Raw genomic sequence first — 13898 nt, 5'->3', positions numbered from 1 at the left:
ACTTTTTTTTTTTTTTAACGGAACCATTGTCTAATTTGCATTACTACAAAATCAAAGACAATCATTGGGAAACATTTTCTTTCTTACATGACAATTATTCTTAGAGGAAGCCTCATGGGAGGACTTCAGTTGGGATCGAGGTCTCGGGCAAATGTCGCAAGACAACAATTTTAAAAAGAGAAGTATCTCTGGTCGAGGTAAGCCTTATTTTCAATGCTGTTTTCATAAACATCTTGGTGAATGTCAAACAATCATTGTGGTACTGCTCTAACTCTAAGTGACGTAACCAAGCCATCAGTCAAGATGGATTCAACAAAACAAGCGAATTATTCACTCGTAGAAAAAGGAATAAACGCCAGCACTCAGACCAATGTTTTACTGCCGGTGATGATAAAAATCATGAAAAACTTCAAGCTTAAACCAGAAATACTGCTACAGATCTCTGGCGAACGTTTACGTCTAGAAACCACCAGTGGTCAAAGAGAGATAACTCTTCCCCAAAGCTTTTTGACCGTGGTAAGTCTCGAAAATCGGGTAAATTGCAGGCAGACCATGCATACATGTAGAAACTGCTAGTGGTACAACGGTACCCCCTAAGCGTTTTGGCGTCAGAAAGTGTCGATCAATTGTGTAGAGCCAGGGTGCCAGAGAACCTCAACCAGGTGCGACGATTAAAGGGAGGCTACTCTTTTAAAAAATATTAGAATGCACAAGAATACATTACTCCCCTTTGTCTACCAATGTGCGTTTCTACTGAACTATCGCAGATTTCTTTCTTTCTTTCCTTTTTAGTTTAGAGAAACTTACCTTCTATCTTATATATATATATGCTCTTCAAGGGTTTCTCCAATTTCCTTCCTGTTTCATAAAGTTTTGTTCTGTGTTCAGATGTTCAAACTCTAATATCAACTAATAATTCAAGTTGTGAGAGGCTTCCATATTTTTGATAATAGCAGTTGAAACGTTCGTATGCCTACACTAACTAACATATCTTAAGTCATCAATACATGAAAATGCGAACCTTTCACTATTTCTTTCAGAACGGAGTTTGAAAGAGCAATAAAATGCTTGGCTTTTTAACTAGAAATTGATTAGAACAAACGAACAAAGTGAACAAACAAACAAAGGAGTGACTAACAAACCACGAAGAGACACGAAAGCGCTGAGAACTTAATGACTCAAATCGCATGCTTGAAAAGGCATGTAGTACATAAGCCTTATTTAGCCATAACTTTGACCTGCAGAGACATCTATCTCAGACAGAACAAACTATTTTCGACCAATGAAGACAAATCATCTTTAGCTGTTGCAAAAATTCACCCGACAAAAAATACAACAAACAAACAAATAAACAAACAAACACACACAACAACAACAACAACAACAACAACAACAACAACAACACATCAACAACAAAACAAAATAGAAATGGAAAAAAACCTGACTGAATAAAGAACAAGTCGCGTAAGGCGAAAATACAACATTTAGTCAAGTAGCTGTCGAACTCACAGAATGAAACTGAACGCAATGCCATTTTTCAGCAAGACCGTATACTCGTAGCATCGTCAGTCCACCGCTCATGGCAAAGGCAGTGAAATTGACAAGAAGAGCGGGGTAGTAGTTGCGCTAAGAAGGATAGCACGCTTTTCTGTACCTCTCTTTGTTACATTTAGTCAAGTTATGACTAAATGTTTTAACATCGAGGGGGGAATCGAGACGAGGGTCGTGGTGTATGTGTGTGTGTATGTGTGTGTGTGTGTGTGTGTGTGTGTGTGTGTGTGTGTGTGTGTGTGTGTGTGTGTGTGTGTGCGTGCGTGTAGAGCGATTCAGACCAAACTACTGGACCGATCTTTATGAAATTTGACATGAAAGTTCCTGGGTATGAAATCCCCAGACGTTTTTTTCATTTTTTTCATAAATGTCTTTGATGACGTCATATCCGGCTTTTCGTGAAAGTTGAGGCGGCACTGTCACGCCCTCATTTTTCAACCAAATTGGTTGACATTTTGGTCAAGTATTGTTCGACGAAGCCCGGACTTCGGTATTGCATTTCAGCGTGGTGGCTTAAAAATTAGTTGATGACTTTGGTCATTAAAAATCTGAAAATTGTAAAAAAAATATTTCATTTATAAAACGATCCAAATTTACGTTCATCTTATTCTCCATCATATTCTGATTCCAAAAACATATAAATATGTTATATTTGGATTAAAAACAAGCTCTGAAAATTAAATATAAAAAAATTATTATCAAAATTAAATTGTCGAAATCAATTTAAAAACACTTTCATCTTATTCCTTGTCGGTTCCTGATTCCAAAAACATATAGATATGATATGTTTGGATTAAAAACACGCTCAGAAAGTTAAAACGAAGAGAGGTACAGAAAAGCGTGCTATCGTTCTCAGCGCAACTACTACCCCCGCTCTTCTTGTCAATTTCACTGCCTTTGCCGTGAGCGGTGGACTGACGATGTTACGAGTATACGGTCTTGCTGCGTTGCATTGCGTTTAGTTTCATTCTGTGAGTTCGACAGCTACTTGACTAAATGTTGTATTTTCGCCTTACGCGACTTGTTTTAACTTTCTGAGCGTGTTTTTAATCCAAACATATCATATCAATATGTTTTTGGAATCAGGAACCGACAAGGAATAAGATGAAGGTGTTTTTAAATTGATTTCGACAATTTAATTTTGATAATAATTTTTATATATTTAATTTTCAGAGCTTGTTTTTAATCCAAATATAACATATGTATATGTTTTTGGAATCAGAAAATGATGGAGAATAAGATGAACGTAAATTTGGATCGTTTTATAAATTTTTATTTTTTTTTACAATTTTCCGATTTTTAATGACCAAAGTCATTAATTAATTTTTAAGCCACCAAGCTGAAATGCAATACCGAAGTCCGGGCTTCGTCGAAAATTACTTGACCAAAATTTCAACCAATTTGGTTGCAAAATGAGAGCGTGACAGTGCCGCCTCAACTTTCACGAAAAGCCGGATATGACGTCATAAAAGACATTTATAAAAAAAATGAAAAAAACGTCTGGGGATTTCATACCCAGGAACTCTCATGTCAAATTTCATAAAGATCGGTCCAGTAGTTTAGTCTGAATCGCTCTACACACACACAGACAGACACACACACACACACTCGCACGCACGCACGCACGCACATACACCACGACCCTCGTCTCGATTCCCCCTCTACGTTAAAACATTTAGTCAAAACTTGACTAAATGTAAAAATCAAGCTCTCTTCTAAGCTGACAAGGTTCGAACAAAATGTTAATACCAGGCAATTAACAAATAATTAATCATACCCTGCATTTTCAGCATGAGACTGAACGTGACAATCACGAAGTCAACTTTGACCGGAGACAAACTACTTGTTAACACCGCTGAAGGAGCTACCTCCCCTTCTGAATGAAAGCCGCAGGGACTGATGTTTGATTAGTTGTTAACCAAAACTACTGTGTCCAAGACAACGCGGCCACAGAACGTGCCTTGGGAGTCGGGCAGACGATGTTGAATGCTTCTGTCTGAGTCCTGACAGGCATCAGCCTTCGAGTGCAATAGGACTGTTATCGCCCAAACGATGTGGGCGGTCGTCTCTGACAGAACAAGGGGTACATAAGACCACAAAACACCCCCCACACACACCCACCCACCCATCCATACATACACACACAAACACACCCACACACACACACACACACACACACACGCACACACATACACACACACACCAGCACGCACACACGCACGCACGTACGCACACACGTGGCACGCACACATACACTCACACACACGCACGCACGGATGCACGTACACACGCACACACTGGCACACACACACACACACACACACACACACATACACACACACACACACACCGGCACACACACACACACACACACACACACACACACACACACACACACACACACACACACACACACACACACACACCAAAGAACAAGAAATGTAAATTAATGGAATGTTTTAGTTCAAACAAAAACACAACATTCACTAGTACGTTGTCCGATGGAGTCTTTGTAATGGAACGTAATATTAAGTAGACAATTAAAAGAAAAGAAACATATTTGCCTGAGACAATCTATCAATCTTTTAATCTATCAATCTATCAATAGAAAGGGTGTGGTGCGTATGGGCGTTATCGAACTTGTGGAAACTGTACATAGTCCGAAGGTAACTGAATAGTACTGATCAACTTATAAAAAAATCAATAAAAAATCCTACATCTTTGTAGACCAATGATGACCGGCATAATTCTTTCTGAGAGTGTTAGCTTGATTCCTAACGTCTGCAAAGCGTAGCTGTCATTCTAGGGCTGTTTATACCGGTGTAACACGAGAAAATTACTCACACGAGATTTTTTTTACTCCGGAGTAAAAATTTCGTACGAAAATGTTACTCCCTTTACGAAAATATTACTCCCCCCCTCCCCCACAACACGAACAAATTACTCCCCACGACAGGTGTGCCCGAGTAAACATTTCGTACAAAAATGTTACTCCCCTGACGAATAAATAACGAATAAATTATTCCACCCTAACACGAGCAATTTAACTGCCCACGCCAGGTGTACGAAACCTTTACTCGCTTGTCCCCTGTTAGTTCTGGTGTGGAAGGGGTGGAGGGAGGGTAGCACGACATTCGTTTGTGCGAGATCACATAATTTATTGGCATTATCCCTTCGCCCGCATCCCATTTTTGCGTACGAGATTTTTACTGGAAGTAAAAAAAATGGGGAATAAACATTTCGTGGAGGGAGTACTTTTTTCGTGCACTGGCCGGGGAGTTCTTTTTTCGTACGACAGGTGTACTCGGAGTAAAAATGTCGTACGAAATGTTCACTTCGGAGTCCATTTTTCGTGGAAGTAAAAATGTCGTGTTACACCGGCTTCTTGTCTTTCTGCCCCTTTTTTCCCTCAATTATATTTTTTAATGTTCTTATTTATTTGATTTTTTTCTCTCCAAATCAAACATCATTATAGCTTGCTGTAGTCACTGACGATAACGGTTGAGCAATAACTGGGCCATTCAGAATCAGCCCGCTTTTGCGAGCGTGTATAGGCGCGATTTTAGCAAATAGCAGCGGTTCATAATTCTGACGATAACAAGCCCATCGAACATAACAGGGCCGACGGTGATCAGCTAATATGATGCAGACAATCCAGGAACTAGACCGTCTTTGAGAAGCTTAGACCGGGGGCGCTACAAAGGAACACTGGTTATCAGCAGAGCCTACTGCCGACTTGTTTGATTAATTCGTTGTTTACTGCTCGGAAGTGGTTCCTTTCTCTAGAATAAAGGTTTGCGCCCTTTTGTTACATTTCCGGTTAAAGAGGCACCTGGTAACTTAAACGCAATTTTTGTACTTTAGTCAGTGAATGTAGTTGTATATCTCCTCACAACCATCCACTTGACAAACCAGTGAGAAATCCAACTAACAAACTAATTAAAGATAGTATACCTAAGGCGCCATTTTGGCAAGTTTGCTGACGATTTGGACCTTAAAAAGTTCAAGAGACATTCGCTGTACTGTAATTTAGAAACACCTGCAATGATTTGCTCAGAACTGCCCCAAAACTATGCCAAATGAATTTTAATCAGCGAGCGGTTTGCATCGCCAAGTCGTCATTATTACTTATTTAGTTTTCCTAGAGACCCATTCGTCAAAGCAGATAAAGACCGTTGAATCAGTTGAGGAAGTCAACCCTATAGTCTAGCTTACGCATGCAAATTCCGTGCCATATAGGGCTAAAACGCTTGGCACAACAGAAACGAACACAATATCAGTAAGAGAATATTACGGTCTGCAATGACTACCTAACACAGCGTTCAGATTTGAAAAGTAGAACGCTCAAACACTAATTCTAAGACCTTCCTCGTGTGTGTTGTCATCTATTCAAATCCCAAAACGAACTCTGTAGCTCTCGGTTCAATTTCAAATCTGTATCTCTAGGAATAGCGCATGAACTACTCAAAGTCGAAAGGTGTAACAAAAATTATGACTGGCGCAAAGAACGTCACAATAAGAATTACAGTCTGGGATGCCCACTCAACACACAGCCGTTTTCAATTTGAGAAACTCAGCGCTCAGACGTTTATTTTAAGGTATTCCTGGTGTGTGGTCACATTATTACAATGTACAACCACCAACCTGATGTACTGTACAGCTCTTGGGGCGATTAAATTTGAGACAGCCTTCTTGTTAGATACTGATAATCCCTTTAAACGACACCGCCCAGAAGCTAGTGTTTCAAGAAAACAAACTAAATAAAAGCAACAATCTCATTCTTCAAGTATAAATCTTGCTGTTTGAAGTTTGTACTTTATAGAAAACGTAACTTCTCTATCATCTATTGCTGTTTCGAAAGACCTCCTCAAATGACACGACCAGTACAAGTAGGCCTATGTATCGCACAGCTCATTTAACCCTTTCGCTGCCAATCAAAACTTCCTGACTGCCAGGGAATATTGGAGTTCGGGGTGTAATAATTCACAAAAAATTCTAGCTCCAAACTGGCAGTAGGTAGGAAAGTAAAACCTATGTTATTTTTAAAGGAAATTCAACCAAGAATCTGTTTTTAGTATCTAATCATGGAAATAATGCACAAGTGCAGGACGGGTATACCCGTCCTAAGGCAGTCAAGGGGTTAACCCTTCTCGCTAAGCAGATGCCAAGCGGTCACAAAGTGCACAATAAAGACTGTTATCCTTGCGGCAGACTTTTGCTTCTCGACAAGTGTCTTCGATAAACCAGAACACTCAGTGGTCACCATTTTCAACATAAACGTGTTCGAACGAGTTCGCTTCAGCACCTTTTTGTGTTCGTTAATTCATCCATTTCTGTGCCGAGGGAATGGCCGCTTGTCTTTGAATCTCTGAGAGAAAATAACAACAACAAAAAACAAAAAACAAACAAAACCGCTGCGAACAGTTCTGCAGTTTGGTGGGCTGTAAACGCTGGAACAGACACTACCATCGGTCTCAAGATATCTTCCGATCCGTCGTGAAAAGCTTTCTTGGTAGGGTTATTCCACGTCTCAAAAAGATCTGACATTATTTCTGCTTTGTCAGATGACCCACGACATTTTGATTTGTGAAGCAGGCAGTTGCTGGAATTGTGATTACTTCAAAACAAAATCTTGAACTCATCGCCATTGCAACTGTACGAAACGTGCTAAAGACTTCGATGATATACTTGCACTTTGATAGTAAAATCACCCAGTTGGACGGAAATAATGATGTGACCACCATGACAACTTGACATGACATCGCTGCACAAACACAAAGCATGTCATTTATCTTGTGCAGTTCGACGGTTTTTTATGCAATTGTTCATTCTCAGGCAACATGTTGCCTTATTTGAGCTGTCACTGTGTCGTCAGGCAAGACCAACCTAAAGACACAACGCACAGTGGCCGGTCAGCTCGGAAAACCTGAACTCAGGCGCCGGTCAAAGTGTGCGCTCATTTTTGGACACCAAGATGAAGCCAGATCACCTGTCTCAGGCCAATCAAGCAGTCTCAGCGATCGGTCAGTTCCGGACACCAAGATCAAGACAGATCACCAATATCAATAATCGTTCATTCACGTAAGTTTCAGCGATCGATCGAACCGGGGAACCAATTCAAACCAGAACGGTGCAAATTCATCAGATACATTTACCACCATCCTTCATCATAACCACCACCACCATGCTCAACCACACCATCTTAACCCAAAATCCAACGACCACCGCCATCACAACCGACATTACCACCACCACCACCACTACCATCACCACAATCGACAGCACTACCATCAATTCCACCATCATCACTTCTGGTTGCTCGTGCAAGCACCCACCCCCCAACCAAACCTGCTGTCGGTGGTACCATTTCCCCACAGAGTTCGTCTTCCTCCCTCCTCCGCTGTCCTCCGAGATGCTGGCGTTGTTGACGTCGTTGTACGCCTTGGTCGTCGTCGGGGCGCTGCTGGCGAACGTGCTGGTGATGGTGGTGGTGGTGAGGGGGCGGATGTTGAGGTCGTTCACGGACACCTTCATTCTGTCGCTGGCTGTCAGCGATCTCCTGGTGGCCGGCTTCAACATGCCTGTCAGGTTAGTACAGTGGAACCCCCCTTTTAAGACCCCCCCCCCCCCAATTTAAGACTCCCTCCCTTTTCAGACCCTCTTTTCTCAGACTTTTTGTTCTTAACCTCTGTAAATTTACCCCCATTTTAAGACTCTTCTTTTGTTCTTTTTGAGACCTGATTTTTCCAAGATTTTTGGAGGTCTTAATTGGTGGGGGGTCAATGATTTGTAGTAATCTAATGTTTTATATGTCTCTGTGCAATATTTTTTTGTTATTGTGAGGCACATTGGGGTGTGCACGTTAAAGATCCCACGATTGACAAAAGGGTCTTTCCTGGCAAAATTGTATAGGCATAGATAAAAATGTCCACCAAAATACCCGTGTGACTTGGAATAATAGGCCGTGAAAAGTAGGATATGCGCCGAAATGGCTGCGATCTGCTGGCCGATGTGAATGCGTGATGTATTGTGTAAAAAAAATTCCATCTCACACGGCATTGAATATGTGCGCGATATAAATTGCATAATTTTTATTTTTTTTAAATCCCTGCGCTTCGAACTATACCCTCGGAATACGCGCGATATAAGCCTCATATTGATTGATTGATTGAGGAATACAGGACATTTTTTCATTTGAAAAGACAGACAACAAAGTATTTGTTCTTGTCCTTGTTTTTGTTGTTCTTGGCTTTGTTCTGATCGAATGGAACCTCCCTTGTAAGAACACTTGATTTGAACACTTCCCTTCTTTTAAGATTTTGTTTTTTTCTTCAGATTTCTTGTTCATAACCTTTTTTAAGGCCTGAATTCACATATTTTTGGTTTTTTTTAAAAGCGGGCAACAAAAACAAGCAATTTATGTTTTGCTGTGATTTTTTTTAGTGAAAATCTAGGTTTGAAAATGGCTTGGGTATGACAATTTCGTTATATTCATTTATTTATTCATTCATTCAAATGATTATTTATTTATTTATTCATTTAAGTATTCATTTATTTATTTATTTATCCATCCATTTATTTAGTTATCTATTTATTCATTCATTTATTTATTTATCCATTCATTCATTTATTCAGTAAGTCAATCGGTCCATCAATTATTGTTTTGTTTTTTATTAATCAATTTATTCATTTATCTATTTATTCATTCAATATTTATTTTATTGAGTTTGATTTTTGATTTATTAACTGATATATCGATTGATCTATGATTTGAAATCATTTATTTATTTTGGTTGTTGTTGTCTCAAACCTAATTTTTTGTCAGGAAGCTCGAAGATTCATTGTTTGTTTTTGAAATCTTTTTTATTTTTTATTTTTTACATTGTGTTGTTCAATCATCCATTCGTACAATACACAAGTAGCATTTAGCATTCAACAACAACCATAACTTTGTTCACATTTATAAGTTCATCTTGTTGTGCCCCTTTATTACATCCTTTGCTCCACGGCTTTGTATTTATGTATCTGGATAAAATACTGTTTAAACCAACTTTTTGTAGGTTACTGAGCGAAGTGTGGAACGAATGGCGCCTGGGTCTGGCCGCGTGTCGGCTGACGGAGTACCTGCAAGGGTTCACCATCGTCAACAACATCCTCACCCTCACTGCTATCGCCATTGACAGGTAAGCTAATTGCTTCGCCCCGGCGTTGTCATTACTGCTTTTGAGAAAACTTGCACTTAAAGCTGAAGAGTACCGATAAAGCTAATACATTGGCCTTTGGAAGGAGGGGACACAATGTAGCCGCGATCCATCTTTGGCTACTTTGGACACTGTCCAATGACATGCGTGTGTGTCTCCCAATCGTCATACCCAAGTCTCCCACGCGTGCCCATATAAAAGGCTCGAGTTGTTTCGTGAGGTTTCCATGCCCCTGCGCGGTCTCGTAGAACAATGTCATGTCATACCTTGGTCAAAATGACAAATAACGTGTACTAAAACCTTGGCGTGTGTCTAAACGCTGCAGGTACCTGGTGATCTGCATGGAGCAGCTACACCGACGCATCCACGGGAGGAGGTGGACGGTAGGGGGCCTGGTGGCGGTGTGGGGGGTATCCCTCCTGACCGTGGTCCCCCAGCTCCTCGTCACCAAGCTGGACATGCGCATCAAGCGTGACGTCACCACGCACGAGATCACCGGGCGCGCGTGGGTCTGCGTGGAAGTCTTCTCGGACCGGGAGCGTCGCGTCTACACGCTGGCTATCTACTCCTGTGTCTACGTGCTGCCGATGTGTGTCATGGGCTACGCTTACGGCTCCATAGCTAGACGTCTGTGGCGCAACCAAGGAGGGGGAGGAGCTCAGCGTGGATCTGGCGCTGGAATCAACAACAGCAGCAACAACAGTACTGCCAGTAGTAGCAACTGCAGCAACACACAGCAGCGTGGTGGCTACCCTCAGTCCCAGATAGCCTTGGCCAGGCGGAGGAGAGTGACAGGGATGATGCTGACTCTGGTCCTGGCCTTCACCTTGCTGTGGCTTCCCTTCTTCTCCGCCTCACTGTACCTGGAGTTCCGCCAGGACCAGGGCTGGAGTCAGGACGACCTCAGCAGCTTCCGCGCCGCCAGGGACTTCCTGCAGCTGGTGGGCTACTCCACCTGCTTCATCAACCCCATTGTCTACAGCTTCTTCAACCGCAACTTCCAGGACCAGCTCTGCGCGCTCTGCTGCAGGGGAACAGGTGGAGTAGGAGGAGGAAGAGGGGGAGGAGGAGGAGGAGGCGGAGGAGGAGGAGGAGGAGGTCGTGTGGCTCCCGTGTTGGCTGGTAATGCATCTAGAGATCCGAACCCTGCTCCTCCCACTGTGCCCGCGTCTCCCCCGTCACGACCTGGTGTGCAGATGGCTGTGCAAGAGACGAGCAGCACGATCATTGCTGTGCACGGGGATCTTGGTCTGGGTCAGAGGATGGCCGGGGATGGAGCGGAGGGAGAATGCATGATGCTGAACATTCCAGAAAGAGATGGGAGCTGTTGAATGTGTTTTGTGTTACAGAATACGGGATTGACGCGAGTGTCTCACAAACACCAACAAAAGGATAAACAAACATGCGCAAACAGATCTTAGCACTTGTGGTCTCTCTGTTACCATTTGTCTGTCTGTTTCTGTCTCACACATACACACACACGTACGCATGCACGCAAGCACAAACACACACAAATGCGCGTAAGCGTTGCACACACACACACACATGCGCACACACATGCAGACATGCACACACACACACATTGTTTTTCATCTCATAACCTCGGAAATACACACACACACACGCTTCCCTCTCGATTCCCAGTCCAAAGCAATTCATTCAGTCAAATATTGACTACATGTAGAAACGCAGTCAAGAACGTCGAATATGCGCAATCCTTTATTCCAAAATCATTTTTTAGAAAGGCACAGTTCTCATGCCGAACAATGCAAGGTCAAATAACAATTAATCTAAACACTATAAATATAGACAGCAACAGTCAGTAAATATTACGCGGAAACAAAACCTGAGAATAAGATGCATTGATGCAATAAACTTTTTTTCTCATGCGACAGGAGACAGATTCCGCATAACTCCCACTTCCTCTTGTTGTCAAACTTTTAAAGCGCTTACTTCCCTTTAATCCAAAGGTTTGCGCTTCAAATATCCGGCAACCATGGTAATCAAAGCTGATGACGGAAAATAACAATGCCGGCAAACAATTGTCAAGAATTGACATGAAGTGCAAAAAAAAAAAAAAGGATCTGCCTTTGCGGGTTTGACGACATCTCTTAAAGTGACATCCTTTCCAGTGTAAACTATCTTTTAAATCTCCATAGATCCGCTGAGGCTTTTACATGGCATAAGAACATCGTTCCATTTGAACACATACCAAAAATCGACATCCTGGTTGCTTCTTTCGCAGCGCTGGAATTTTAGTGCTGAATTAAAGTTTCGTAACTGACACGTATGCCAATCTGTAAGGACTGGGTGGCCGAGTGGTAACGCACTTGCGCTCGGAAGCGAGAGGTTGCGAGTTCGACCCTGGGTCAGGGCGTTAGCAATTTTCTTCCCCGTTTTCGTGATGCACTAGTTAACCTGCTGTGATTTAAAAATAAAAATGTAAAAAATACACGACGGCCATAATTTCTCATTATTTGAATGAATTTCAAATTTAAAAACATTGTTTAAGAGTGTAGGTTAGATACAGGACTGGGTGGCCGAGTGGTAACGCACTTGCGCTCGGAAGCGAGAGGTTGCGAGTTCGACCCTGGGTCATGGCGTCAGCAATTTTCTCCCCCCTTTTCTAACCTAGGTGGTGGGTTCAAGTGCTAGTCTTTCGGATGAGACGAAAAACCGAGGTCCCTTCGTGTACACTACATTGGGGTGTGCACGTTAAAGATCCCACGATTGACAAAAGGGTCTTTCCTGGCAAAATTGTATAGGCATAGATAAAAATGTCCACCAAAATACCCGTGTGACTTGGAATAATAGGCCGTGAAAAGTAGGATATGCGCCGAAATGGCTGCGATCTGCTGGCCGATGTGAATGCGTGATGTATTGTGTAAAAAAATTCCATCTCACACGGCATAAATGAATCCCTGCGCCTTGAATATGTGCGCGATATAAATTGCAGAAAATAAAAATAAAAAAAATAAAAAAATAAATCCCAGCGCTTAGAACTGTACCCACGGAATACGCGCGATATAAGCCTCATATTGATTGATTGATTGATAAAATCAGCAATACATTTCTCACCCTGCAAAAGAAGCAGTTTGTTTGTTTGTTTGCTTAACGCCCAGCCGACCACTAAGGGCCATATCAGGGCGGTGCTGCTTTGACATATAACGTGCGCCATACACAAGACAGAAGTCGCAGCACAGGCTTCATGTCTCACCCAGTCACATTATTCTGACACCGGACCAACCAGTCCTAGCACTAACGGTAACCCCATAATGCCAGACGCCAGGCGGAGCAGCCACTATAGATTGCCAATTTTTAAAGTCTTAGGTATGACCCGGCCGGGGTTCGAACCCACGACCTCCCGATCACGAGGCGGACGCCTTACCACTAGGCCAACCGTGCCGGTGTAACACGACATTTTTACTCCACGAAAAGTTTACTCAGGAGTAAATATTTCGTACGAAATTCTTACTCCGAGTACACTTTTCGTACGAGAAAAGAACTCCCCAAGGCACGAAAAAATTACTCCCTCCACGAAATTTTTACTCCCCATTTTTATATTTAGTCAAGTTTTGACTAAATATTTTAACATCGAGGGGGAATCGAAACGAGGGTCGTGGTGTATGTGCGTATGTGTGTGCGTGCGTGCGTGTGTGTGTGTGTGTGTGTGTGTAGAGCGATTCAGACTAAACTACTGGACCGATCTTTATGAAATTTGACATGAGAGTTCCTGGGTATGAAATCCCCGAACGTTTTTTTCATTTTTTGGATAAATGTCTTTGATGACGTCATATCCGGCTTTTCGTGAAAGTTGAGGCGGCACTGTCACGCCCTCAGTTTTCAACCAAATTGGTTGAAATTTTGGTCAAGTACTCTTCAACGAAGCCCGGGGTTCGGTATTGCATTTCAGCTTGGTGGCTTAAAAATTAATTAATGACTTTGGTCATTAAAAATCTGAAAATTGTAAAAAAAAATAAAAATTTATAAAACGATCCAAATTTACGTTTATCTTATTCTCCATCATTTGCTGATTCCAAAAACATATAAATATGTTATATTCGGATTAAAAACAAGCTCTGAAAATTAAATATATAAAAATTATTATCAAATTTTTTTTTCGAAATCAATTTAAAAGCACTTTCA

At 41.9% G+C, this 13898-nt stretch overlaps 1 protein-coding gene across 1 annotated transcript; it reads left to right on the top strand.

Moving 5' to 3' along the window:
• The first annotated feature begins 7472 nt into the window (after nt 1–7472).
• On the top strand, nt 7473–11132 carry LOC138955963 (QRFP-like peptide receptor). Its single transcript, XM_070327454.1, has 3 exons — nt 7473–8139; nt 9612–9734; nt 10078–11132. The coding sequence occupies exons 1-3, from the start codon at nt 7736–7738 to the stop codon at nt 11081–11083; spliced, it is 1533 nt and encodes a 510-aa protein (XP_070183555.1). The 5' UTR covers nt 7473–7735; the 3' UTR covers nt 11084–11132.
• Nucleotides 11133–13898: the final 2766 nt, after the last annotated feature.

The sequence above is a fragment of the Littorina saxatilis genome, linkage group LG2, assembly GCF_037325665.1.
Source record: "Littorina saxatilis isolate snail1 linkage group LG2, US_GU_Lsax_2.0, whole genome shotgun sequence".
Lineage (NCBI taxonomy): Eukaryota > Metazoa > Mollusca > Gastropoda > Littorinimorpha > Littorinidae > Littorina > Littorina saxatilis.
This window is presented reverse-complemented; position numbering and strand designations above follow the sequence as displayed.

What these genes read in the sequence shown, in the direction of transcription:
- LOC138955963 (XM_070327454.1), top strand. Translation starts at nt 7,736, where the DNA reads ATGCTCAACCACACCATCTTAACCCAAAATCCAACGACCACCGCCATC. An exon ending in GGCTTCAACATGCCTGTCAG is followed by an intron (nt 8,140 to 9,611) that starts GTTAGTACAGTG and finishes AACTTTTTGTAG; the next exon opens with GTTACTGAGCGAAGTGTGGA. An exon ending in ACTGCTATCGCCATTGACAG is followed by an intron (nt 9,735 to 10,077) that starts GTAAGCTAATTG and finishes TAAACGCTGCAG; the next exon opens with GTACCTGGTGATCTGCATGG.